At 42.7% G+C, this 27369-nt stretch overlaps 2 protein-coding genes across 4 annotated transcripts; one reads left to right on the top strand and one right to left on the bottom strand.

The window, feature by feature from the left end:
* Positions 1-580: 580 nt before the first annotated feature.
* Positions 581-5284, bottom strand: rbm12bb (RNA binding motif protein 12Bb). Of its 2 annotated transcripts, none has more exons than XM_083990082.1 (2): positions 4629-5284; positions 581-4554 (listed from the first exon to the last, which is right to left on the bottom strand). In XM_083990082.1, the coding sequence occupies exon 2, from the start codon at positions 2993-2995 to the stop codon at positions 1004-1006; it is 1992 nt and encodes a 663-aa protein (XP_083846208.1). In that variant the 5' UTR covers positions 2996-4554; positions 4629-5284; the 3' UTR covers positions 581-1003. The 2 variants fall into 2 exon arrangements, with proteins under 2 accessions (XP_083846208.1, XP_083846209.1); XM_083990083.1 differs by having other exon boundaries at positions 581-3005; positions 5174-5280.
* A 1306-nt stretch (positions 5285-6590) lies between these two features.
* On the top strand, positions 6591-26629 carry setd2 (SET domain containing 2, histone lysine methyltransferase). Of its 2 annotated transcripts, XM_083990176.1 has the most exons (22): positions 6591-6761; positions 8277-8386; positions 11057-11078; positions 11195-15252; positions 15340-15471; positions 16345-16473; positions 16662-16785; positions 16899-16976; positions 17072-17169; positions 17354-17486; positions 17874-18008; positions 18141-18269; positions 18356-19474; positions 19589-19637; positions 19730-20093; positions 20186-20963; positions 21480-21605; positions 22116-22252; positions 22396-22507; positions 23798-23872; positions 24117-24218; positions 24842-26629. In XM_083990176.1, the coding sequence occupies exons 2-22, from the start codon at positions 8370-8372 to the stop codon at positions 25001-25003; spliced, it is 8079 nt and encodes a 2692-aa protein (XP_083846302.1). In that variant the 5' UTR covers positions 6591-6761; positions 8277-8369; the 3' UTR covers positions 25004-26629. The 2 variants fall into 2 exon arrangements, with proteins under 2 accessions (XP_083846302.1, XP_083846301.1); XM_083990175.1 differs by lacking the exon at positions 8277-8386 and having other exon boundaries at positions 6662-6761.
* Positions 26630-27369: the final 740 nt, after the last annotated feature.

The following is a 27369-nucleotide window of genomic DNA, read 5'->3' as shown; positions in this document are numbered from 1 at the left end:
TTTATTTTTTTCCAATATATTTATGACATTGTGAAGGGTGGTTTCTGACTCATGTTCAATTTGCCTTTTTGAAAATACTAAATTGATGTTTTCATTATCCTCCTATGCACTAACAAGGTTTTTTTTTTTTTTTTTAAACGATATGATGAGGGTATGTATCATAGGCGGGCAAAATTATTGCTGTGTAGTTTATTTTGTACTTGTTCCATTTAAATTTAGGTACTAAGATCTTTCCCAAAAAAAAACAATTGTGTGTTTGTGTTAAAAAACAACAACCTTCTTTATATCAAATGATAAGGTAAAATGTGTGTATTGTGTCCTGCACTGAACTTTAAAGTCAAATTCCTTTTCCTAAGGAATCCAAAATGATGATTTACTTGCTGCTGTAAAAAAGAAAATGTTTAGACTAGAGGGTGCAACACTAAACACAGATACATTCCTACCGTGGAAACCTTTCCTCTCAGTGATTTTTTTCTTAAGTATGGTAATGCTCTGACTGAAAACTGAACTGAAGTTTTATAAAATGCAAATACTGTACATCCAAACTTAAAATTCAGTAACAACACAGAAATCACTTTATTTACAGATTCATGTCAGGGAGCAACATTTGTTTGCAACATAACTGTGAAGACTGTGTGGTGAAAAAAAAAGACAAAAATGCATTAACTACAACTCACAAATTGAAAATTTTAAATTCTGTGTTTCAAGATGATATTAAACAAAACAAAAAAAATCTTTCAATGAGAAAACCATAACTCAAGTATCTCACCTTAAGATTAGCACTGTACAGAAATCCCATGTTTAAATCAGCAGGCTAGACTGCCTGATCAAAAAAACAAAATGCAGTTAGAAAAATAAACATCAGTAAATTACATTACTCAGTGAACCCATGGCACATTAATCAAAAAGAGAAACAGACAATTGCTTGTCTTACATCAGCATTGTGTACTTTTCCAAACCATGCTGTTAGAGCATGTGGGCGGCACGGGGCACAATGTTGCTCTCAAACAAACATTAGCTTTATTTTTCTTGGACCGATGGGTCTTCCACTCAGTTCCCCTACTGCTGTCAAGGCCTCCTGACGAGACTCGAATACCACAGTTGCAGAGCCTTTAGGTTTTCCACTCTGGTCATACAGCAGTGAGACAGACCCAGGGATAATGCGATATCCGTAGCAGAAGTCATAGATTTCCTCGCTTTTGATTTGGAATGGCAAGTTTGTTAACTTTACACAAGTAGGACCGTCAAAGTGCTGCTGCTGGACAAAGTCACCACGAACACCATTACCCCTCTCCCGTGGAACACCAGGACCCATCTCATAGGGTTCATAATCACGGCCTCCATGGACTGGAGTCTGTCCACGCGGCATCCTGAAGTCAGAGTACTCAGCGTCACCAGGGCGATAGGATGCCTCACTGCTCCTGCCTGAGTACAACTCCTCTCGTGGCAGCGGCTCTAGCTCAGCTGGCTCTTGTGCCATTGGTAGGTCAGCACTGCTCATCAACTGCTGCATCTGAGATCGTGAAATGCAGTTCAGTATGAGTTCTGACCCAAGAAACCTCCGTCCATTGAGAGAGAGTGCCCTCATAGCTTCCGCCTCAGACTGGAATAGAATCAAAGCCTTTCCCATTCCAGTACCCTTCTGGTTCAGCATCAAGAACACCTTGTCCTCGTTGATATTAAACCCACTGAAGAAGTCCATGATCTCAACTTTCCTCACATCAAATGGCAGATTGCGCACAGAAACACACACTTTCTCAGAGTCATTAAGGTCACTGGGGTAAAATGGAGACCTGTCCTGAAATCTGTCACTGGGATACGACGGAGGTCTTTCCTGAAATCTTTCACTGGGGTATGATGGAGGCCTCTCCTGAATCCTTTCAGTCTCTCCAGAAGGTCTGACATCCATACTCTGAGACTCCAGAAGCGTGATCATGCTCTCTCTTGAGATTGGACGAATAGAAACCAAGCGATTTGAAAAATATATTTTTTCATTACTCAAGGCCTCACAGTAGTCACGCTGATTCTTGAACAACACAAACGTAGATCTAGTTTTTTTTCCATCACTGCCAATCAAGTGCAGGATCTGGTCATCCTCAAGCTTTGCACGGTGGAAACGCTTTTTTATGTCTTCTTTTTCAACAGCATAGGATAAATTGTCCATTATAACACAGTACTCGTTGTCAGAAGACGGAATGGGCCTCTGGGCCAAAGGTGATGGTGACCTTGCGCGATATTGAGGATTCCTCTGACTGCGAAGAGGTGATCTGTCCCGTTCAAAGGTGTTGTCCCTGTTGACAACCGTTGGTAACCTACCGGTAGCCCGATGCCAATCATGTACAGTTGTCTGGGAAATCTCTACATATCTTGACCCAATGTATTCCCTATCCCTTTTCAGGCCGTCGTTTGCATCCTGTCTTGTTGCAAATTTGACAAGACCTCTACCATTGCTTACTCCACGGTCGGTTTTCAGTAAGACTATGTCATCAATAAGTAAGCCACTGAAAAAATCACGTATTTCCATTTCTGTCACAGAGAAGGGCAATCCTTTTAGAAACACACATAGAAAGTCATCACCATTGTTTAATGCCCTCTGTTGCTGGGGGGGAGGGGTTTGACCCGATCTACTACCCGATCTCCTGCCCACTTCAGGGCCCAGAGATTTTTTAGCACGCCTTGCGTTCTCCTCAGCTCGCCTCCTTTGATCCAGCTCTGCATTTTTTGCACTTCTCTCAAGCACGATCTGCATCTCTGCTTTACTACTGAGTATCAGTGACACAGGTGAATCCTTAATGTAACCTCCCGATCGTGTCATGGCTCTCCTTGCATCTTCATCCGAAGCAAAGATAATGAAAGCTTCATCTCGCTCCCCACCAATTATGTGAACCCCTCCATCTGGGATTTTGAGGCCGGTGAAGAACTTGCGAATGTCCTCAGAACCTGCTGTGATTCTCAGTCCCTGTAAACGGATGACGACTGCCATGCTGACGAACATATGACAGCACCTGCAGACAGAAGGGTATAAAATATCATTATTGCCAAAAGAGCCTCTCTAGCTCAGCGTCATTTTCCTGGTACTCCAATATGACACTACTGAATTTGTATACCAATGTGAGGGAAAGGACCTCATGCACAAGATAACACCATTTCTGTCAATGTCCACAAAACTACCTTAAGAGAGACAAGGTCACTAAAAGATTGGTGGAGTTTACTACAACATTTCCAACAGGCTCCACAGCCCATGACACACCATATCAACTCATAGCTTCCGCACTTTGTATTAAAATGGCAGCCAGATTCATTAAAAAAATACAGGCGAATAACTCTAACCCCTTAATGACGCAACTTCATCATTATCAAGATGAAAACACTGCTTGCATAGCATGAAAAATACAGTCCAATTCTGATCTACATAATTAAAAAACAGTCCACAGACATTGTGGCAGCCGTCTACCACAATTATTTACCTTCCCCCCCCCCCCCCCCCTTTTTTTTTTTTAAATAGATCAGTTTATTTTTGGCAACTATACCAATAATCAACAGTACTATGTACTTGCGCAGAAAAGGAAATACACATGTAACACAACTAAACCTTCTAACCCACCACTCGACTATTCTAATCAATCACAGTTAATACAATACGCTTGTAAATATGCGCCTTTCAAATCAAACATTTCAAAGGCCACCACTTTGATTAAACACAGCTTCTAAGGTTATAGCTTTAACATCCCAGAAAGCAACAATCCACAGAGCACTCCACGCAACGATAATTGTGTCTCAAAATCCTGCATGCAAGTGTTGCCCATGACATTAGTGGTTAAAAATTTTCATGTTTACCACCAGGTATTTCCATGTATTCATCGAACGATGTGGTCAAGACACCACTTGAGAAAGTATGTCTCCAACGCATTTGAAGAAGTTTTTGTAATGGTACAGTCTTCACGATCCACAATAAATTCAGTCTTGAAATGCAGACTTTGTAGGCAGCAGTCCTTTAACTAAAAGCTGCCAAGTATCATGGACAATATCACCGCTATGTCATAATACATACACACTGTTTGCATTAGCTGCATCAGCTATGATCCGAAGCAGCACCACGCTGTTGTGGATAATATAGTTTGGCAATCTATCCTGCTGATATCTGTTGTCTGCTCCAGAGATCGGCATCCTGGTTTATCCATAAACAGCAGTGTCCCCTTTCCTTGGCTTTTCCTCGTCTGTCCACTCGCCTCATCACCATTTAGCTCTTGATACACCAATGCAACTGATAGAGTTCAACACTTCTGTGTTCAGAACTTCTGTTCTGTAACAAGTGTGACTGTCCTCCGAGACAACAACGGTCATGTTAGATAATTTAGTATTCCCTGTTCGGTTCCCAAAATTAACTTATATAAATGCAATCCCATTTTACAGCTGAATGGCAAAGACAACATAGTTTTAACTTTCACTTCAACACTGAATGCACCACATGAAAGAAATTCACAAAACTCATGCAATATTATCACTATTACACTACATTCATTGTGATATGGCTAGCATCTTAGTTCTACATAGCTGAACCAAACCTGAAAGTCTCCAAAAAAAATAAATAATAATACCATGTTTCATTATGGCTTAAGTATAGCCACCATATAAGCTGTGCTTTTTCTGAGCATGTGTCATTGAAAACTCATAGCAGCTAACGTTAGCCAACTTAGCCGCCTGTCAACCAATACAAGTTTAATACGTCTTCTAAAAAAAACACACACACCAAATAATCCAAGCAATTGCCGAATAATAAATCAACTGCGTTGACACCTAACTGTGACTTCCGTGGTTATCCATTTGAGTAATCCACCGGGCGCGACACATTTACGGAAGAACCCCTGACTCCTGATTAGCAAACCACAAGAAGCTACACACCACACACAAACCACAAGAAATAATACACTTGTAGTCATAATATCAACGGCATTTCGTGACCAAGTCGCGACGCTATTGTTACACTGGTAAAACAGAAATGCGCGACCTCTTCCGGCGCACATAAACACAAATCCCACAATATGTCGAGTTAGGCTAATGTTAGCCGTGTAACGTTAGCCAGCTAGGCCTCGCGTCCCCTCGTTAGCGGACACGGTCGTTATAGATATTTATAAACGCCACAGTATAGATGTCTAACCAACGGTAAACTTACACAATTGACAACCAAATACTCTGGTGTAAAATCGAAATAAGACGAGATAAATGGATTTTGTGCGACGCTTCTTGGCGACCCAGTCTCTGTACCGTCTGGTTTCTGCTGATGGCTGTCGGTAGCAAACCAACGTGTCACAGGCCCGCGAGACTCATGTTGTTAGATGATGGCGCCGCCTACAGTTCCGGAGGGTCCTTGGTATGATGCATAGATATTGCACTGCTGCAAGTGCCTGTTTTCAGCATGGTTCAACGATTCTGCGACATTTGATAACACTTTAATATATGGAGCTTGTTTTAAAAAGACACGCACTGTTGCGACCCCCTTTTCCATATGTGTTTGTATAGTATGAGAAGATTACAGTCACAGTTGTGCGGGGGAGGCATCTGGTTGCAAACTGTCACAGACATTTGGAATTTCCTCCGATTAAGTGCTGCTGTATTGTAAGGCCCGTCTAAATTCTCATTCCTCATACAATAAAAGCAGGGAAGCATAACAGTCCCAAATACATTGTACAGAAACCTCAAAGCACACAGCCAGTCATAAAAAAAAATGTTTTCAGATAGCCTACTAAAAGATGCATGAAGTTCTGCAAAAGACATCCACAGAGCTCTCTGAACCCAACATCATATGGAGTCAGTCTAGGATCATAATGTGCGAAAACTAAATTCACAAGATGCTTCAGACAACCTGACTGCCAAGTAACTGTGTAGGCTGTGCAAGCAAAGGGTGGTCACACCAAATGTTATTTCGGATTATTGCATTTTTGTGTAGGTTAGTTAATGGATAAATAAATAATAATACTTTTTTTAAAAAAAACACAAAAAAAACGATGTATTATTACCAATGGTATTTGATTTAGTTTTGGTTCTTGAAACACAGTGGGCTGCAATATTTGTTTTAGCCTGAATAAAATACAGACCAATTACTACTTCACTCTTTTACAGGACCCTCAATGAGCTTGGGTCTGATTTCTTTATCTGATCGCGTCCTTCCACTTAATAGCAAGACAGTGGAGCTTTTGGTTTTAACTCTCTCTCTTTCTCTGTTTTTTTTTTTTTTTTCGTTATCGATAGCTCGGACCGGTGGTGCGCTCCAGGGTTCGCGCCAGCTGTGCACCCACATCATGTGATGTTGTTGAACACAGCAGCAGTAACAACCAGAGAGACACACAGTGAGGATCAGTGTAGAATAAAATACGGTTTCCCCAAAATACTGTCCATGCTCACAGTCCCCCAAGCGGTCAGATTGACAGTTTAACTAAAACGTACAGGCTAAATTAACGCGTTTATCAGAGGGCTTGGTTTTCGTGATTATTTGGTCATTTGGATGTATCCTCCAACTCCTAGGCTAACTATGTGAGCTCATGCTGTAGCTCGATAGTACCTAGATTCACCCAGGCTGAAGCTGGGGCGCAGCAGCAGCAGCAGCAGCAGCAGCGGCGGCGGAGCCACTGAGCCGACGATCATTTCCGACAGCTCCGTATGGATTTGACGGCGGCACACACTGCTGCTTGATGTTTTTCAAAGGGTCGATTACCAGCGATTTCAAAGATGGGGGAACCTTGTGACCTTAAACACGTCGTAAAGTGAGTATCTCACGAATCGATGTTTTTTTTGCCTAGTTTTTACGTTAGTTTTTGTGAAACCATCTCACTACAAACAAGACAAAACATCATTAGCTAACATGCTAGTAAAGCCGGGTGCCCAGACTCGAGTATATGGGTCCATTACATCCTAAAACGGAAACGCATATGAATCATTCCTGCGCTTTCACAAAATTAGAAAAGTAACGAGCCACTGGTTGTGGAAAAACGTAAATACAGACTTTACACTCTGGGAGAAGCTCAAACAGCGGTTAGCACATTATAAGTTCAAAGCAGTAGCGTTAGCCAACTTAGCTGCTAGTCACGACAGTTAGCTAACACAGCTAGTTAGCCACAGATGCTAGTGGAGCTCGGCTAACCGTGTTCATTTATATACACAACCGAAATGTGTTTGTTTACTTATGCTCCGCTGTGGGCGATTGTGTTAAACGTCACATATGTAGCATTTCCGAGCACAAACTTGCCGGTTTGTTCACATTAATCAACAATTAATACAGAGCACAACACCGGCTGACGCTATCTGCAAAGATGGCCCACGACAGCTCTGTTGGTGTTAGCTCGCCCAGGTTAGCTTTAGCTGGTTTTCCAAAAAGAAAAAAAAATCCACAGTCGAAAAGTTACCGTCATTTATCATTTACCGTCAGCTTATTACTTATGTATAGGTTGTGGTAAAGCTTATTAGCAAATAGGGGAGAGACTGTTCAACCAAAATTGGCAGGTTTGCTGCACAGCCTCTACTCGTTTTCACAGTGGGTAGTTTCATCCATTTAAAGGCCATGTTTTGGCTGCATCCACTCTTCCCGCACAGGCCATGCGTTAGTCAGTTTCCTAATAAGCTTCAGATCTCTCTGTTTGTATTCATGAGCGTGTGGACCTGTTTCTCTTTCACATTAAAATCCATTCTGCAGGCACTTTGTTTTCTGTAGGCCATTTGCTTGCGCTTTACATGTTTCATAAAGAGATACATGTTCCTTTCTTCGCCTTGCATCCCATGTTTTCCATGTATTTCGTTCATATTAGTACTATATTAGTAACTGTACATACACGTAACGGTTTGTTCATGCTGAGATGCAGCTAAAGTAGAATAGATCAAAAGTAGAGCTCAACAGCCCGCCGAGGTGGGAGAAATAAATTGTGTCACAGCAGACCCCGTTCATTTCGACGTGCAACGGGTCTGCCACATTGTAACGGCAGATAAGAGGGACCTCAGGAAGGGATGTTTGTAGAAGTCGTTAATACTCAACAGCTGCAAGCATGTGACACCACTTATTGTTTTTAACTGGTGTACACACACAGATACAATACATATGAAGTATTTTGCACAAGCACCTTAAATAATGTATTTAGTGACTCAAACAAAAACTCCAATTTGTGCATCTCTCAGATGCTGATGATGTCAAAATTATTACAATTCTGAAAGTTTCTGACGGACCAGCTGTAAGTTGTTGTGGACAAAGGAAACTCAGTTCATTGCAACCCTATCTTTCTTTTTGTCAGGTGTCCTGTCACTTTGGAGGGCTCATTTCTCTGATTTGGATTATACTTGGCCAGCAGCCTCTTCAGGCCTACTAATCCTAGACGAGTTTCTCAATGGACTCTCTACTCAGGTCAGAGATCAGCGACTAGACAGCAAAGAATGCAATTTACAGTTGTACTCATGTTTGGAGTAGTTTGAATGAATCTGGAAATATGTATACTGTGGTTATTAAGTTGAGTTTTCTTTTGGATGCAATATGTGCTCATCTTTCTTGCAGCTATATACTGTTAAAACATTTGCGTTCAAGGTCATCCCAAGACTCAGTCTTAATTTGTGTGCAGATAGTTATTACAATTGACAAACAAAGATTGTCTCCTGCAAAAATATTTTTGCTCTTTTTCCAACATGTGGTCTTCACAAGCAGTAGTCTTCTGCGGAAGAAATGCCTCTAAATAAAAGTGAAAACTTTTAATGTAAAACTTTTGCATGAATATTAACTATGACTACATTTCTTGGATACTATTACTACCTATGAATAACATTTCCATATTCGGTGTCAGAAAAAAGCACAAACATGCCACATGAAGTAAGAAAGGAGCAGTTAAAGGTTTACTAGGCCCAGTTCATCGTTTAAGGCTTCTTGTTATAGCCCTTACTATAGCTATATTAGAATATCCCTGCAGTAGTGTCTCGCTTTGAAGGTCACACAGAAAAAGGAAAAAATTAAATCCTAAAGGATTAAATGACCCAGTTGTTGCCTAGCACCCATATTGAGCCCACCCTAAGGAAACTATGCACACTTTAATAGGACAAAAAGAGGAACAAGAACCTAATTATTCTCTTTAAATGTTAAGTACTAAACATATCTATGCCTCATTGTTTTCTGTGATTTGTTTATATCCCTGCCTGTTAAAAGAACCCTTTCCACTGCATGGCACCATCTCAACTAGATTACTCGTCTTTTTGGTTTTCCATCAGGCAAAAGTACTGTACTTTTCGTATTGGTGGACAAACAAAATGATGGTCGTCACAAATACATAAACTAGTTGTTAAAGGCTGGGTAAACATGATAAACAGGAAATCATTTCCGTTCTGTCCACACGATACATTGTTTAGAAACTGGAGCCATGCACGCTGTCATCATTGTTTACTTTTAGAACGGCAACCTGAAAAACCACCTCATGGTGAACTGAGGACGGACAGACATTTCTCTGTTTGATATCACTTCATTACCCTCCATTGCTCATGTGTGTGTCATGTTGAAGATACATATGTCATCCCTGTAGTAACGACAGTGCTTTGGGGGAAACTGAGCCTTGTTTACTGTTGGTTTGCAGGTTATTTGTTTGTTTATTTTGTTTACTTAAAGTATGGGGTTAGTGATGAATATGAATTAAATTATTACAGACTCACAAAAACTGTTAAACTCAAATTGTTTACCTAAAATGCGGACCCTTTCCTACCAGAATCTTAAGGCCCCCACACTACGCCCGGACGCGAGCCGTCGGCCGACTGCCTTTATCCAACGGCTCCGTTGCCTCTTGTCAGACACATTTTGCGGCGCGCACACAACATTAGCTTGTAATTTGTTTTGAGAAGACCTTTTTGGAAAACCAAGCTTGGCAGCAGAATGATCGCTCTGGCTGAACTGATGGTCGCGTCTGCTCTCGGGGTCGTTCTTCCCCGATTGAAGGGGGGAAAAAGTAAGGAGAAAGCGCAAAGTGTGTAAAGCGTAAAGCTGCTCCTTCAGTGCTTCACTCCACGTAGCCATGGCTTCCAGAATTATATTAAAAAGCGATGCAAAGACTAAAATGTGGTTTGTCTCTGCACCATCTCTGTTTAAATGAGTGGTTTGTTTACTATCGTCACTTCTGCCCCACCCACACACCGCGCTGATTCGCTAGGGCACCGCTAATCAGAATGGCCATAGCTAGCACACAGCCAATCAGAGTATCCAACGGCTCTAATCCTCTGACAGGCGACGCTCCCCGGCTGTGCATGTCGAATTGGGCCCGACGGCGCCCGATGGCTTCCGCACGTTCCAGATGGAGCTGAACACACCCAACAGACGTGTACCCAACCTCGTCCATGTGTTCCAGCCTTAAAATTACTTAAAATATAAACAATGGAATCTGTCAACCTATCCTTTGACCACGCTCAGCAGATAAATTGCGAACCTAATGTAATATGGTAAACATAAACACTCAGGATCAGGGAAACACTGCTGAAATGGTAAATAGCTGTTCTTGGATTCCTTCACGTTTTTCTTTGTGGAACATTTATCAAGATAAACTGTGTGCCTACAGGCATGTATATAATTTGTATAGAGATACATGCAGAAACACACACATATTTATTGTACATACATGTACCTACACTATATACGTTGATATGTAAAACACATTTAAACCCACCAACTGTCTGCAGGTAGAGATAACCTCTTTATTTATTATGCAACTTGCCATATTATTCATATACATTTCTTTCAGTCTCTGTCTCTTTCATCATCATTGTGCCAAGTTTGTCAAATAGCTATATTCTTCTTCCATTCCCCGCCACTCTCTAATGAATGCCATGCAAAAAACAAGATCAAATGGTAAAGATGATTTCAAAATGCATTCTATGAGTGTATAGTATAAAGTCTCAGACAATTTTCACACGTGTTTATTCTGAGTATATAAATGGCCTTTGCACTTTACAATTTAGGAAAACAAAAGTTGTTGCCTATTTCTGTATGACTGTGCAAATTGATTCGTCTTTTCTCTCTTTCATGTTCCCATGATGTCTTATGTAACCACAGAGAGGAGGGGAGTGGTGCCTCGGTAAGTCACAAAGCTAATGAGCACTTTAGCAGTCTTTGTTATGATATTACTCCTATATGTAATTTCTTAAAGCATCTGGTCACCATCGTTGAGGTTTTCTTTTTCTGTTATTGCAGGTAAAGGTTGAGGGACTATCCAAGGCAGCTCTAATGAAAAGCCTCTCACCCAGAGTGATGTTGTCCAGCCATCTCTTACCTAAAGGGACCAAGACGAAGGTCAACCTAGAGGATCAGGGTCGTCAGAAAGTGTCCTTCAGCTTCTCGCTTACCAAGAAGCCACTGCAGAGCCCGCTCTTCATCCCTACCAGCCCTGACAAGTCTGTCACTGAACCTCAGGCTGCCTTGTCACAGTCAACCTCTGACAAAGGAGGGCAGAGTACAGACAGCAAAACAGAACAAAAGCAGACACCTGTGGTGCCAACATCATTAGCAGAGCCGTCTTCTCAAACACCAGTCTCCTCAGCCACTAAATTGAAACCAGACTTGGCGAAGATGCATTTCAAGAAGCAGATTCTCAGTGTCTCTGTGACTGAAGATCAACCAACATCCTTTGTGCCAGATGAGCAACTCTCTTCTGAATTGCTATCTTTGCAGACAGAAAGTAATATTGCAAGTGAATTCCCAATGCCCCAGCCCCAGATTGTCGCTGGTGTCGGTCTGTCAGAGTTTTCTCACCTTGAAGCCTCTGGGACAAGGGTAACCCCGAGCCTCAAGAAGCCTGCTGCTTCCTCAGGAAAAGATGGAGAGACTCCCAGCGGTGCTGAGCAGGATAAGGCCCACAAAAGGAAACCCAGGTCCCAGTCTGTTAGTGCTCCCCCTGGCTCAGAATCTGATGGAGATTCAGTCCAGATGTCTTCCAGTCGCAAATCAGGTGACTCCAAAAGTAAAACAAACTCTGACAGTAGAAGCAAAGAGGTAAAAAAGTCTTTCTCTGGTTCACATATGGAGGAAAAGGAAAAAAGTTCCTCAAAGCGGTCAGAGCACCATGAAAGGTCTTCTAGTTACTCCAAATCAGACCGTGATTCTAGACATACATCATCACGCTCAGTGCGATCAGACAAAGATCGCAGGCGGTCCAGGTCCAGATCACGGTCGCGATCAAGAGGATCTCGAACAAGCTCTTCTCACTCCAGATCAGAGAGGTCCAGAGGTGACAGAGGATCACGCTCAGAAAGGTCATCATACTACCATGACTCTGACCGGCGAACACACAGGAGTTCTCCACGCAGAGAGAGAAGACGTTCTCGTTCTCGCACTGACAGAACTCGGGACAGTTCTGACTCTGAGGATGACCATAGGAAGACAAGGACAAGGACAAGTGACTCAAGTAGATCATCTGGTCATTCAAGCTCACACAAAGAGTCAAAATCATCTTATTCAAAATCAGAGAGAGTCTCCAAATCTATAGATTCTCCTCACTCTTCAGAGATGGATAAAAGAACACAATTATCAAAGTCTGAAAGGACTTCAAAACGATTATCAGAATCTGATTCACAGCGCAAGTGCTCTCCTGATCTGGACTCCAGTTACCGTAAACCCAACGCCCATCACAAGTCAGAGACCAACAACAAATCCTCTTCTTCCAGTATGCATACCCACTCTCAAATACATGAAAAAAGCCAAAAAAGCAGTTCCAGTGACTCTGAGGCAGACCATAAAGGAAAATCATCACAGGGCCTTGACAAAAGCTCTGGCTCTGAGGAGAAGAGCAAAGACCCCCAAAAGAAAACCAGTAGGCCAGACTCAAAACAGATGACCCCTTCTAGATCTTCTGTGAAAACCACTGAACATGATAGACAATCAGATGATATGTTTCAGAATTCTAGCAAAACACTGTCATCTGCAACCACCATAGAAGTTTGTTCTCAGAGTGAAAAAGAAAAAACAGATTCCCATCTAGATGGAAATGAACATGGTAATCAAGATGTTAAGGAGATAGCTTCATGTACTGAAAAGGGTTTACAAGAACCTTCATCCACAAGAGCAAAAGAAACTCCGTCAGATCTTGTCGAGAATGAAAGTACCTCAGCTCTTACCTTGAGTGAAAGCCTAAAGCATGTAAATGCCAACCTGGAAAACTTGACCAATGTGAAGGATAGCCTTTCTTCTAATCAGCCACATGTGAACTCAGATGCAGCTGTCTTAAATTCATGCAGTAGTGATGAAAGTATCGTGCACAGCCAGGACCAGACAGTCATTGGCTGTTTACAAGGGCCAAAGTCCTTACCTGGTACAGTAGATGTAGATGTAGATGTTACACAGAATGTCCAGCAGAACACTAAACCTGAGATTGTCGAGTTGAATCAAGTCGAGAATCAGTCTGATACAAGCGTGCCACTCACATTTGAGTCACAATGTTTTGAACCTGAGAACCAGCTGACATGTGAACAGCAAAATATGGATAATGTTAGAAAGAGTAGCACTACTACCAAAAAGTCCAGATGGGATATTGTTGGGCAGGACACTTTAGAGAACGATAATTCACAGAGGATGCTTACTGTAGAGAGTAAGCCTACTGTTAAGAAAATAATCTCAGTCAAAAAAATACAGTTCTCTAAAGACTATAGTCAGCAAGATGCTGATGTTAAATATAATTTTCAACCAGAGGCTGAAACACATTCCACATCGGTAAAGCAGACTGAGATCTCCAAGCAAGACGTTGGCTCAGACAGCACATCCGTGATCGATATAAACAAAGACCAAAGTGAGCCTTCACGCGCAAGCACCAGCATTGAACACTGTGACTTAGAACGGACTCCTTCTCAAAAAACAAACACGGATGAGCACAGAAAGGATGCATCACAGGTTGATGCTGCTGCAAGGATTAAGAGCTGGAATGGAAATGACCATGAAGAAACATTCAAGGACAGTGGCCATAAAAACAAATTGAGTAAGAAAACATCAATTCATCAGGATGCTTCAGGAGGACAGAGTGAGGCCAGTGATAGTGACAACTCAGAGTACGACTCAGACTGTGGCGAGGCTATAAAACGATTGCACTCTGTGGTGGTGGTGCCAAAGAATTCTTCCCTAACAATGGATACCAAGGACACTGGATCTCCCTGCAGTCCCATGAATATTTCAGAACGGTACAATGCGAATATAACAGCTGATATGAATACTCATGAAGTCAGCTCTCCACAAAGACTGGGGAGTCCCTCCACTGCATTTGGAGAGACCAGTGGTCAGTGTGCTGGTGCGAATAACTCATCCAATAGAAGTATGTTGTGTCAATCCCAGAGCAATATGATTGATAGCACCAGTCACTCTGAGAGTTCCAGTACCATCAGTGCCCTGCCTTACATGGTTGGTAATATCAGTGCCCACGGAAGTGCCACAGATCCTGCTCACAGCCTTGATAATTCCAGACAGTGCGAACAAGGGCTCAAACAGCAAACTTTAAGTAGCAGAGGTGAACGGCTGTATTCCAGTTATCAGCATGGTGATTTTTCAAATTCTGACCATATCGGCAACAAGAGTGGACTCGTAATAGGTTGGGATTTTTCACAATCAGAGCAGCCAAGTAGTACATACCAGCAGCCTGATAGCAGTCATGGGCCACAGTTAACTAACACTAAGTTGACAGAAAACTCTCCCAAAGGACAGGAGCACCGGCAGAGTGATACCATCTGGAACCATCAATCCCAAAATATTCAGACTAGCAAAAAACCCTACCTCCATGCACATGAACATTATCAGGATCCCACAGGTGAAATCCATCCCGACTCTCTCACTAATGACCATGATGACTACAGTGGGGATAAACCATCAAATCTTAGTAAAGCAGCTTTTGAATGGAGCAGATCTAACGCAGCAGGGTCATCAAGCTTTGTACAAGGCCACGAAATAAGCAGCAACAGTAGGGGCTCTGTTGTACCTGATCCCCCCAGAGAAGACAACTTTAGACCCCACAGAGGCAGAGGGCCTCCCAAGAAAAGACGTCAAGAGATTGAGTCAGATTCAGACAATGAGGCAGAGGCTGGTCCTGCAGGCAAAAGGGAGCGTCAGGGAGATTTGGACATCTCTAAGGAAACCCCTGTCAAAGCTGAGGTGCAACGTCCATCACACACTCTGCAGGACTTTAAAGATGCTAATAAATGGAAAGAGTTTTCCAAGTCTAAGAAGATGCCTCCTTACTTTGACTTGATTGAGGAGAACCTGTACTTGACTGAGAGGTATGTTATCTTCTAGCCTGACTGACACAATATCGAAGTTTGTTGGAGTAATGATTAATCAATGATAATTTTAAATGTTATTTGCAGGAAGAAGAGCAAATCTCATCGGGATATAAAGAGGATGCAATGTGAGTGTCCAGTGCTGCCCAGGGAAGAGCGTTCAAGAGGAGTTTTGGCTTGTGGGGAAGACTGTTTAAATCGGCTACTCATGATTGAATGGTAAGTTGATTGTTAATGGTAAAGCTCTACCACGTGTTAAATGTTAGGGTAGGTTAGGAAAATCTGAAAATATAACAAACTCGTTTTGAATTGTCTTTTTACTTAGTTTTTTTTTTTTTTTTACTTTTTACTAATATTAACTACTTAGTACTCACTTCAAGGTTTCCTAAAGCGCTGAAACTTTAGTGATGTCCCTCACTTCTAAATTACTTTCGATATAGACAAATGAGGAGAATTTTAAAATTAAAATTAAGTTTTAGGAGGTCTAGTAACATGTCTCCAAATGAGACAAGATGAAAGTTGATATGGGTCATGTTGTAGACTAGGCCTAGACGATATGGTCTAAAATTTCTATCACGGTATAATTTGAAGCTGGGATGCCGATAATGTTATCATGGCATATTGATATAAATGCTTCTGAGGGGGTCACTGTTATGGAAGCTATAGTACTCTTGAGTTTCAAGGACATATTTCACATAATAAGGACATATTTTACCATTTATTGAGCAAAACTGCAATAAGAAAAGCAAAACATCCATTTCCTTACTTAATATTCAAATACGTTGTCAGACAACTTCACACACACACACGTGCATGCCTATGGGTAACATGTCACCAGTTGACCCAGAGCTCAGGTCTTTGGGAGGAGCTGAATAACCCAGTGAGAACGTATGGGCACAGCGTGAATAGGAAAACCCCACGCTGAAAGGCACTTAGCCCGAACCTTTTTGCTGTGAGGTGACAGGGCAAACAGCTGTATCACCACCATCACAGATTTTGTCACCAGTTAAAGCCCAGTGTGTCAAAAGTAATAGGAGCCTTACTTTAATGTATTCTTATTTTTCTGTTCTCAACTTTTTTTCCTTCTTCCAGCTCATCAAGATGCTTGAATGGAGCCTACTGCTCTAATCGACGCTTTCAGATGAAACAGCATGCAGATGTTGATGTCATCCTCACAGAGGACAAAGGTTGGGGTCTACGGGCAGCTAAAGATTTGATTTCGTAAGTTCTTAGTACAACATGTTAAAATGTTTTTCTACCATTTTAACATTAAAAGTTTCACAAAAGTTGTAGTTATTATGGTTCTGCCTACATCCCTCTACTAAATATGCAATGTTTGAATGGGTTCATGTTTTTAAGTGTCATGGTTGAAAAACAGACAAAATGATTCAGGATTATTTCTATCTCAGAAACACCTTTGTCCTGGAATACTGCGGGGAGGTGCTGGACCACAAGGAGTTCAAAACAAGAGTGAAAGAATATGCTCGCAATAAGAACATCCATTACTACTTCATGTCACTGAAAAATAATGAGGTAAGAAATGATGCGCACATGCAGTTAATGGTCATATTTACACTGCAGTCTGGTAGAATGTCTCAAGTAAAGTGGCTAGCAGACGTATTTGACATTGCATTATGTCTCTTCAGATCATTGATGCAACGTTGAAGGGAAATTGCTCCCGGTTTATGAACCATAGCTGTGAGCCCAACTGTGAGACCCAAAAGGTACAGTTGCAAAAGACGGCGCAATGATAATAGTTTTACAGTTTATCCTGCTAATAGCTGAATAACCTGATGATAACCTTGCACCCCAATTTCAGTGGACTGTCAATGGCCAGCTGAGAGTTGGGTTCTTCACCACCAAGCCCGTCGCTGAAGGGACTGAACTGACGTTTGATTACCAGTTCCAAAGATACGGGTACTGTTTCTCTGCAGTTATTGTTTTACACACTTGTGTTTTCTCCTCTTTATGCTTTCATTGCATGTGTGAAAACAATCGATTCTGATTTGTTCTGTATGTTTACCTAACTAGTGCATGTTTAACCTTTTCAACGTTTGGTTCTGTCTTTGTGATTTCACCTTTGTTTTATTTAACCCTCCAGCAAAGAAGCACAGAAATGCTTCTGTGGTGCACCCAGCTGCAGAGGCTTCCTGGGTGGAGAGAACAGAGTTAGTGTTCGAGCAGCTGGAGGGAAGATGAAGAAAGATCGCAGTCGAAAGAGTGCTCTCACCACGGTTAGTCCTTTCAGTCATATTTGAAATTCTCTCTGGCATCTGTTTAAACTGTGACCTTTATTAGAATTAAAAATGCACTAATGCCATCACAAGCTCCTAGAGCCTAGTAGTGTTTGATGGTTTTTCATTAATATGGTCAATAATGCACCTAATCTCATAATGACAGACTGGCTTTGGTATATAATGTCTCATTGACAAGTCAATTGTAATAATGATAATGTAGTTAAACATGGCTAATTACATTAACGTTCAATTTATGAATCAGCATATCTTCCACTGTCATTACTGTTGGGCATTTGCCATCATGATGTTAGTAGTAAATTGTATTAATACACGCTGAAATGTGTCAAGAACACTGAGCAATAACCTCATATTATCCTACCACAGGTTGATGAGGAACTGGAAGCTTTACTGGAGAATGGAGAGGGCCTTTATGATGAGAAACAGGTGGTTTCTCTCTGCAGACTGATGGTCCGAGTGGAAACCATGGAGCAGAAACTCATCTGTCTCAAGCTCATACAAGTATGACCCGAGCAAGTAACAACTAGTTTGACAAAATAGTAACCACTACTCCCCTGTTAAGGATTTGGCGAGAATGTTCCGACATTAGTTGTTATTGTTATTTGCAGTTGGTAATATGCTTTTTCTGCATAGGATACTCAAAATCCGTCATGCCTGAAGCAGTTCCTGGACCATCATGGGTTGTCTCTGCTGTGGATCTTCATGGTGGAGATTTCTGAAGCCAAAGGCAACAGTGCCAACAACGTCAAATTGCAGTTAGAGGTGAATTACATCATTGATTTTTTTTAAAATCATACCCATGGTCATACATTTGCTGTTTGAACGCTGACAATTTATTTTATTTACAGATTTTGAAGACCCTGGCTGTGCTTCCCATATCAACTAAGAACATGTTGGAGGAGAGCAGAATCCTGACCTTCATTCAGCGATGGGCCCAAACAAAAACTCTCCTTCACCCTACTGAGATGGATGGCTACTCCAGTGAGAACACCTCCCGTGCTCAAACACCACTCAACACTCCCGATGGTTCCTCCACCAAACTGGGACCAGAACTGGATGGTGACACCTCCAAACCTGCTGTGTACCGCCCGCTTAAAATCATCAGTGAAAACAGTTTGGACAGTGCTCTTTCTGATGCTAGTAAAGCATCAGATGGAAAGGAGGAGGAAGAGGAGGAGGATGAGGAGGAGGAAGACGATAACTCAAATGCAGGGCTTCCTGACGGCAAACAGTTGAAGGCAGACACAGTGTGTGAAACCGCAGATCCAACAAAAGATACGGTGGAAGAGTCTGAGAAAGAGGTCAAAGAGGAGAAACACGAAGAGGAGAAACACGAAGAGGCAGGGATGAGCTCAAGCAGTCAGCTCCAATCTCAAACTGAGGAGGAGAAAGACAAAATGGAGTTGGATTTGGAGAAGGACACTGAGTTGAAAGAGAACACAAGTGAGGGTTTGAAGGATGAACCTGAGAAGTCAAAGGAGACAACTGAGGAACAAGAGGGTGCGGAGGAGCAGACCGATCTGGCAGTGACAGAAAAGGCTGAATTGGAAAGTGACCAGTCGGCTGTAAAAGTTCTTGAGCCAGAGAGTCAATCCATCCAAATGGATGTCGCTGAAGTTCCACCTGAGCAGCCTCCAGAGCAGATGGAAGCACAGTCCGAGACACAAGAGTCTGAGATTGCTCCTCCACCTCCACCCCCGCCTCCCCCTCCTCCTCCTCCTAGCATCGAAGTGCAACCTAGTGAAACTACCACTGAAGCTCCCCCAAACTCTGAGATCCCAGAAGCCAGTGTGCCCTCTGAGGTCGCAGCAGCCCCCGTCGACCCTTCAGTGATAGGAACTCCTTCTCAGGATGAAGAGGAAGGTGTCTCAGATGTGGAGAGTGAGAGGAGTCAGGAGCCCCAGCTCACTGTTTTGGACATTAGTGGCATGGCTGCCAGGCTTCTGGATAGCTGGAAGGATCTAAAGGTGATACATTGTCAGACATGTGTAAAAAATGTAGAGATTTCTGTTTGTAATATTTGCAATTAGCATGGTATTGTATTCTGAAGTTTGAATTCAAAGTTGTGCTTGTCTTTTTAGGAGGTGTACAGAATACCAAAGAAAAGCCAAGTGGAAAAGGAAGCAAATGGTAAGTGAGTCCATCGCTGATTCTTGTCATAGAATTATATGCATACGGTTTGAACTAATTCGATTCTTCTCTTTCTTTTTTGAAATTCACAGATCGCAACCGAGATCGAGACACCGCTTTGACACCACGCACCACTTCTGGTAGCCGAGAACGTGAAAGGGAACGGGAGAAGGAGAGGGAGCGAGACAGAGACAGAGACTACGACAGAGACAGGGATCGAGAATGGGACAGAGACAGAGATCGTGACCGTGATCGTGATCGTGATCGCGACCGTGACCGAGATCGTGATCGTGATCGTGATCGTGAACGCGACCGTGATCGTGACCGAGATCGTGACCGTGACCGCGACCGAGATCGAGCCTCCGACAAAACTCCTCGCAGCACTGAGAGACGGAGGAGACGTTCTGCATCACCACCGTCATCCTATGAGCGAAGCAGCCGACGCACTGAGGAGCGGTAAGAGCTCCTTCCACTGGTGTAACACTTGTGTATATTGCACACCGTAGTAAAGATTTGGTATTGAGCTTTGGTCTTCTCTAATCCTAAAGGTTTGACCCATCTAACAGCAACAAGACACCAAGGGGAGTCAGTGGCAAGGAGCGCAACAAACTGTCCACAGAGGAACGCAGGAAGCTGTTTGAGCAGGAGGTCGCGCAGAGGGAGGCTCAGAAACAGCAACAGCTTCAACAACAACAGCAACAGCAGCAGCAACAACAACAACAACAACAACAGCAGCAACAGCAACAGCAGCTTCAAACGATGGCTTATGACCCTGCACTGGCCTATGCCTCCAGCTCTGGCTTCATAACGTACCCCCCTGGGTATCCCATTCAAACCTTTGTGGATCCCACCAACCCTAATGCAGGCAAAGTACTTCTCCCCACCCCCCCAGTTGAACCCGCTCTCAACTACGAAGAGACTCCTCCTCAGCGTCTTATCTCAGACATTGGACTCCCCTCTCCATCCTCCACTTCCCAAGCCACTCCAGTCTCTAATCTCTCTCAGCACATCACCACCACCAACCTCTCCACTGCAAACCCCCAGCAGTACGCCCAGCCAACTGTAGCAACTCAGGACGCCAGTGTAGCCGTCCTCTCTGTACCAGCCCAGACGGCCCCTCAGGTGCAGAGCCAGCAGAGCTACACCACTCTCTGGGACCCTGCCACTCAGCAGACAGTGACCGTGCAGACCCAGCCAACGCAGCAGTATGCCACAGCTCCAGCACAGGCCCAGACGCAGACAGCTATCTATTACCAAGGCCAGCCTTGCCAAACTATCTACAGTATCCCCACCGCCTACCCTCAGGCTAACACTCCAGTCATACAGGTAGGATTTCTTGTTGAGTTTACTGTACTAATATCAGTATGAAAAAGCATAGATTAATGCATTTTTTGTCAACAATATCAGAAATACCCCATTTTTAGGGGTAGAAAATTTTGCGGTTAACACACTTTTACACTAAATAAGACATTACAGAGCCATAATGTGTAAGATGTTTTTTATTCAATGCTCCAACACAGTGCAGTACATATGTAACTACTTGATTGGTATCTACAGTGGGGAAAAGTGTTATTTAGTATTTGATCCCCTGCTGATTTTGTAAGTTTGCTCCCCCGCAAAGAAATGGACAGTCTATAGTTTTTATGGTAAGGTTATTTTAACAAAGAGACAGAATATCAACAAAGAAAACTGAAATAATATCATCATATAAAGGTTATAAATTATTTTACATTTGATCAAGTGAAATAAGGGCAAAAATCAGCAGGGGATCAAATACTTATTTTCCCCACTGTATATTTCTAGAGCACCTGTCTGATCTGATTGTACTTTGTGTTTGTGAAGGCGTACACTGAACCCACAGCCAGCTACCTGCATGGCCAGCCGGTGTATCCTGGCCATCAACAGGGAGTGGTGGTGCAGCAGGGAGGCACAGTCACCACCATTGTCACATCCCAAACTGTGCAACAGGTAACGCATCCACGCTCCAACTGGTTTCTCTAATATGTGGGATGAAAAGAAATCTAGTCTGCGGGTTTTGTATTGGATTCATGTTTTTTGGCAGCATGAGGCTGCATAAAAATGAACTGATTTAAAGGTGTTATCAAGTGTGTGGTCACAGTTCCAAGGGTCTTCGACATCTTTACAAATCGGCTTTGTTACATGTGGCGCCCCTCTGTCTCAGTGAGTGACCACAAGGGGGTAGTAGACATCTAAATCACACAACCCTTCAGGGCCGTTTTGGTCCACGACCTGTCTTTTATATAATGACCAAGTGTTTTTTAGGATCTGTCTTAAACATGGAACTAATCAAGGAAAGTATTCAGCGGGCTCCATTTGTAAATAACAACCAAAATGACACTCACCTACGACGACGTCTCTATCTTTAAACATGCAGCTTATGATTTTTTTCTTTTTCTCTGTGCCAAACTCAAAACAACTGTTGGTCCTATTAATGGATTTTTCTTTTCTCCTCTCTAGGAAATGATTGTACCCAACAATGTGATAGACCTGCCTCCTCCCTCTCCCCCTAAACCCAAAACTATCGTCCTACCTCCCAACTGGAAAGTGGCTCGAGATCCTGAAGGGAAGATCTACTACTACCATATTGCCACAAGGTTGGTAGAGCAGTGTGTCCATTGCAGTGTGTGTGTGTGTGTGTGTGTGTGTGTGTGTGTGTGTGTGTGTGTGTGTGTGTGTCTATGTCCTCAGAGAGCCCCCGTTTGTACCTCTATGCCTCATTCTTTCCTCTGCACATTAGGCAAACACAGTGGGACCCTCCAACCTGGGAGGGGAGTAGCGACAACACTAGTGTGGACCATGAATCTGAAATGGACCTGGGAACACCTACCTATGATGAGAACCCTTCCAAGGTGAGCTTTTAGTTATCATTTTAGTGTCGAATGAAACCTTAAATATGTGTTGTAGTTGTGTGCTAGCCCCTTTTGTATAAAATCCGCGAAGACAAAAGTATTTTTCCTTCCCTTGACAATGAGGAAGAATCATCTTCACTTCTTTGTTTGGTTCCCAGGAAGTTTTGTGCTTGGAAGCAGAACATGATTATAGTGTTTGTTCCTTGAGGTAATTGAAGATGCTGCACCAGTGATTACTTTCAGATGTGTCTGAAGGAGGAAAAAAGAAGAAGAAAAAAAAAACCATCAGCACAACACCACATTCAGTGACTGTTTATGTCCTCGCAGATGACTCCTCACAAAATGGCTTCATCAGAATCTACATAGAGGCTTGAGATTTGAAGAGAGAGTCCGCTCACCCCACCCCCTGCTCAGCTGTCTGTCCCATAGCCTCAAGGCCGTGCAGGGAGGGGTGGCTTGCTCATCTCCTCTTCCTCTGCCTCGTTTGTTTTCCCTCTTCATTTTTATCCTAACTTTGAGGATAATAAAAACCATCTGGAGGACCTAGCATTCATTTATTTGCGGTTTCTTAAATATATGAGTGTCCCTTTTGTCTTTTAAAAAGATGTAAGAGTTAAAAAAAAAAAAAAAAAACACATCAAAACTGAAATGACGAACTCTATGTTTTTATATAAAGTTCTTCCGCCAAGAACAGCGTCAAGGTCATGGACCATTTCCCAGTATGTGTTTACACAGTGGTGGTGTCCATGTCCAGCATAAAAAAAATGACACATGCCCTGCTTGTACATGGTTCAGTTTTACCGTTTCTGGATTTTTGTCCCTGGCACTGCGCGTGTGAAACCTTTTGTGCTTACTTTTGATCCGCACGACTTTGTTGTGGGTACAGTCAGTCAGCTGTTGCCTGCTTGCCTTTGTTGTTGAAGGCCGAGGCAGGAGAGGTAGCATCCTGGCAGGATATCCCTGCTCTCTGTCGAGTAGCTGCTGAGCAGGTGCTGTTTGATGCCCCACTGACCTTGATAGCTACTGTTCTGCAGCCAGTTGCCGTGCTTGATTGAGCTGGTGCACAGGTGGGGCCTCCGTTGCAGAGGATTACTTGAATGTATGACATAGTGAGGCCGTCTCCCCCTTTAGCTTAAGAAATAGTCTGATGAAAGATGAAGAAATTGGATAAGACGTTGCTTGTGACACGTTACCGTTTCCAAGCCAAGAGTTCAATGTGAAACAAATTATGTTTGTTTGCAAACACACATTTTAATCAAATCATTTCTCGCTGCTATTATATTGTTACAGTTCTCCACGAAGACGGCTGAAGCAGACACTTCAAGTGAGCTGGCTAAAAAGAGCAAAGAGACATTTCGTAAAGAGGTAAGCCTACACAAACATTTATTTTACGGATGTTTCAGTTTTCTAGACCTCTACACTTTTTCATACGCCGAAGAGAATGTCTTCTATTAATCCACGCACACCCCAATTTGACATATTCTTCTTGTCTTTTTTCCTGTGTGTGTGTGTGTGTGTGTGTGTGTGTGTGTGTGTGTGTGTGTGTGTGTGTGTGTGTGTGTGTGTGTGTGTGTGTGTGTGTGTGTGTGTGTGTGTGTGTGTGTGTCAGATGTCCCAGTTCATTGTGCAATGTTTAAATCCTTATCGGAAGCCAGACTGCAAATTGGGACGCATCAGCAACACCGAGGACTTCAAACACCTGGCTAGAAAGGTACAATAATAATATTTTTTTCTATTAATAACTGAGAAGCCTTCAACCCTTCATCGGCCTCGATATGGTCGGCGCACAATGAAAGTATTGGTCAGCTTTTAACTTAAAAGGAAAAAGCTTTCAAAGTTTCCCTCAAACCAGAACTAAATAGTTGAGCTCCCACGATGTCTTTCTCCAGCCAAATGTTTTTGTATTCTGACTCTGCAAGAGACTAAGAACATATTGTACATGTAAACTATTATCTGCTCTTTGTTTCACTGATTCCTTAAAAAAAAAAAAAGCTTTGCAACCAGCATTTCTTCAAAGGGAAGCATTATTTTATTTCTATGGTTCCCAGTCTGTCCATGGATCGTTGTGTATGTGGGGAGTGGTTTGCGCTGAGCACCACCCGGACACGCCATGACTCTGAGGACATGGGCACAATGAACAGAAGAACAAGCAGGGGTTCACTCATTCAGAGATTGCATTTTATTGTCTCAAATTACAAAGGGCAGAGTCACTGAAGGAAGAATCACTGGCCCAGCTCTTCCACCACAACTTAGATATACATTGTAATTATATCATTTACTGTTGTCTAGTGACAAGAAACATGTCTAACTCTTCTTCTCGGCTCAATCTTCCAGCTAACTCATGGCGTTATGAATAAGGAGCTGAAAGCCTGCACGAATCCTGAGGACCTTGAGTGTAACGAGAATGTGAAGCACAAGACCAAGGAGTACATCAAGAAATACATGCAGAGATTTGGCTCCGTGTACAGGCCCAAGGAGGACACCGAGATGTACTAGCCTCCGAGGCCACACATGCTACCCTTGGCTCTGCATTAACACAGGAGAAGCACAGATTTGCCTTTTCCAGTCACTCCTACATGTATGAACTGGCCAGCCTGAACCATGAAGTAGTTTCTTATCTGTATTTATAACTAAGAATTGCACTGCACAGGAGCTCTCCAGGCCCCATGGATCATGGAGGAGCCCCATTATTAGTAGACTGTCGGAGACTCGAGCGCTGCTGAACGACCCGAGACTCCAGGTGCAGTGTTTTCAAAGGACAACACTGAGGGGTGCTATAGAGACTAATGTTCTCACTGACCGTTTTGATTTTTAGCAATTTTTTTGTTTTCCTTCTTCCATTTGTGGCTCTTAATGTTCCCGAGATGATCACCTCAATTCCACTTTTTAAACTCTGCAAGCCCTGAATGAGGATTTCTCAACTGAATCAGCTCTGGTACCATACACATCAAATTTCTTTCTTACTTTCCACTCTTTGAAAAATGGATCAATAACAGAACAGTCCAGTCCCTTTCCCCCCGCAGCCTTCATTCTCTCGTGCACGCTTCAACAACCCCCCACCCACCCACCCGCCCCTGCCACTGACTCTGTATCTGGTGCTGCTTTTAACTGGGCTGTGGAGGTCCAAGCTTTCACTCCTCAAACCCTGCCTTCTTAACCACAAGATTTTGGAGCCTCTGTTGTTTTATGAATGCATGATATAGGCTGAGGTCAGAGTGGTATCCTTATGGAAATTCCTTTATTTTTTATGTCTCTAGCTTCAAGTAATGTGTCCTTCGGGGACAAGCTTTTACTCACAGTACACTTAGGGATCAGCTGTTGACTAGCAGGTTGGCTAAAGGGGTTAGAGATTAATGTTTCCACGTCTTTTATCAATTTATGTATAATAACGGGAGCAGGGTTTGAATGCTATGTTTGATGTGCTGTTTAGCTGTGTGTCAAAGTTTTTCCTCATTTCCTGTCTGACTCCTTTCCCAACTTGTTCTGCTCCGTTTCCTCACCTCACAGGAATGATGTTGAAAAATGATGGTTGTAGCATTGCAGTTTTAACAGTTTCTAAACATGTTGTGTGTTCAGGCTTTTTTTTTTATCACTGTTGGTCCTAGTTAGACATTAGAGACTCATAGGTTGGTCTTACTCCACAAACTGTCACACATTTATTTCCAACTTTTACAGTGATGGAGGTAGTCTCACTAGCATTAGGTTACCAATTTGTTGCAGCCTATTAAATTGCATTAAACAAAGTTCCAACATATGTACATTGCTTTATATGTGAATATATTGAATAATAGTTTTGGGAATGTTTAAATAAGCAGACACTTTGTAAGAGGACTATCATTTCATGATTTAAAGTGTAAATAATGTGTAAAATTACCAAAGCTGTACACAGGAGACTAGGGTCAGGGAGCACAGTGAGCCCACCCATCCTCACCAGCTCAGCCCTCCTGATGCAGTTACCACATCAGTCCGTCAAACTTAGGACCCCACTGACTCACAGCCCTGTATTTTATTTCAGTGGTGGGGGAGATTTTCATCTGTTTTCTTTACTTCTTTTTTGTTATTATTTTTCTATGTACAAAGTTTCACCCTATTCTACTGTAAGTATTGTGTAAGCACATTGTCATACCGAGTGTACAAACATTTTAAAAGATAATAAACTTTTTTGTAAAATTACATCCCTGTTGTGCAGTTGAGTTGCGTTCCCCTTTGAACGGAGCTAAACAAATGTGACTGACCTCTGTTGCATGATTAACTGCTGAGTGCACACCCAATCCCATTTTAGATTGGCTCCCTCCTCTAATAAGGGGTGCAGATGGCATGTATGCCACTATAGGCATATACGCACAGTGTTGATCCAGATGTTTGGCCTCTGCAGAGGGAATCAAAGTGATCGACTGCCTTCATTAGAGACGTTAAGTGCACTCTAAATACGGAGACCCATGACGAGTGGAGAGAGGCGCTGCTGTGCTTCCCCTTTCTCCGCTGTCCCAACCCCCCTCCCAGTGTATGCACATTCCGCAGCCCAATGCCTGTGTGCTCCAGACCGCAGTTAAGCAGTCCCGTCTGGAGTGTCTGACGATATGTAACGCAGCCCTAGGCCATGCGAGATGCCTGCTCCCACTTAAAACTGAAGGCAAAGAGATCATTAACAGATCTTGGGTTCAGTGCAGAGTGGGAGCAGGAATGAGATTGTGTCTCAGGGAGAAAGAGATAACTTTCCCCCCACGATATTTTGGATCAAGTTTTTATTTTTATTTCACCCTCAAATTATTAAATACCTCTTAACTGATTTCCCGCAGGGTTTTGGATAGGAAATGTTCTTATACACTAAATCCCTTGATAAGGGGTAATATATTCCAAAT

This window comes from Trachurus trachurus (assembly GCF_905171665.1).
Source record: "Trachurus trachurus genome assembly, chromosome: 16".
Taxonomy (NCBI): domain Eukaryota; kingdom Metazoa; phylum Chordata; class Actinopteri; order Carangiformes; family Carangidae; genus Trachurus; species Trachurus trachurus.
This window is presented reverse-complemented; position numbering and strand designations above follow the sequence as displayed.

What these genes read in the sequence shown, in the direction of transcription:
- setd2 (XM_083990175.1), top strand. Translation starts at nt 6,727, where the DNA reads ATGGGGGAACCTTGTGACCTTAAACACGTCGTAAA. An exon ending in AGCCGACGCACTGAGGAGCG is followed by an intron (nt 20,094 to 20,185) that starts GTAAGAGCTCCT and finishes CTAATCCTAAAG; the next exon opens with GTTTGACCCATCTAACAGCA. An exon ending in CATCCCAAACTGTGCAACAG is followed by an intron (nt 21,606 to 22,115) that starts GTAACGCATCCA and finishes TCTCCTCTCTAG; the next exon opens with GAAATGATTGTACCCAACAA.
- rbm12bb (XM_083990082.1), bottom strand. Translation starts at nt 2,995, where the DNA reads ATGTTCGTCAGCATGGCAGTCGTCATCCGTTTACAGGGACTGAGAATC.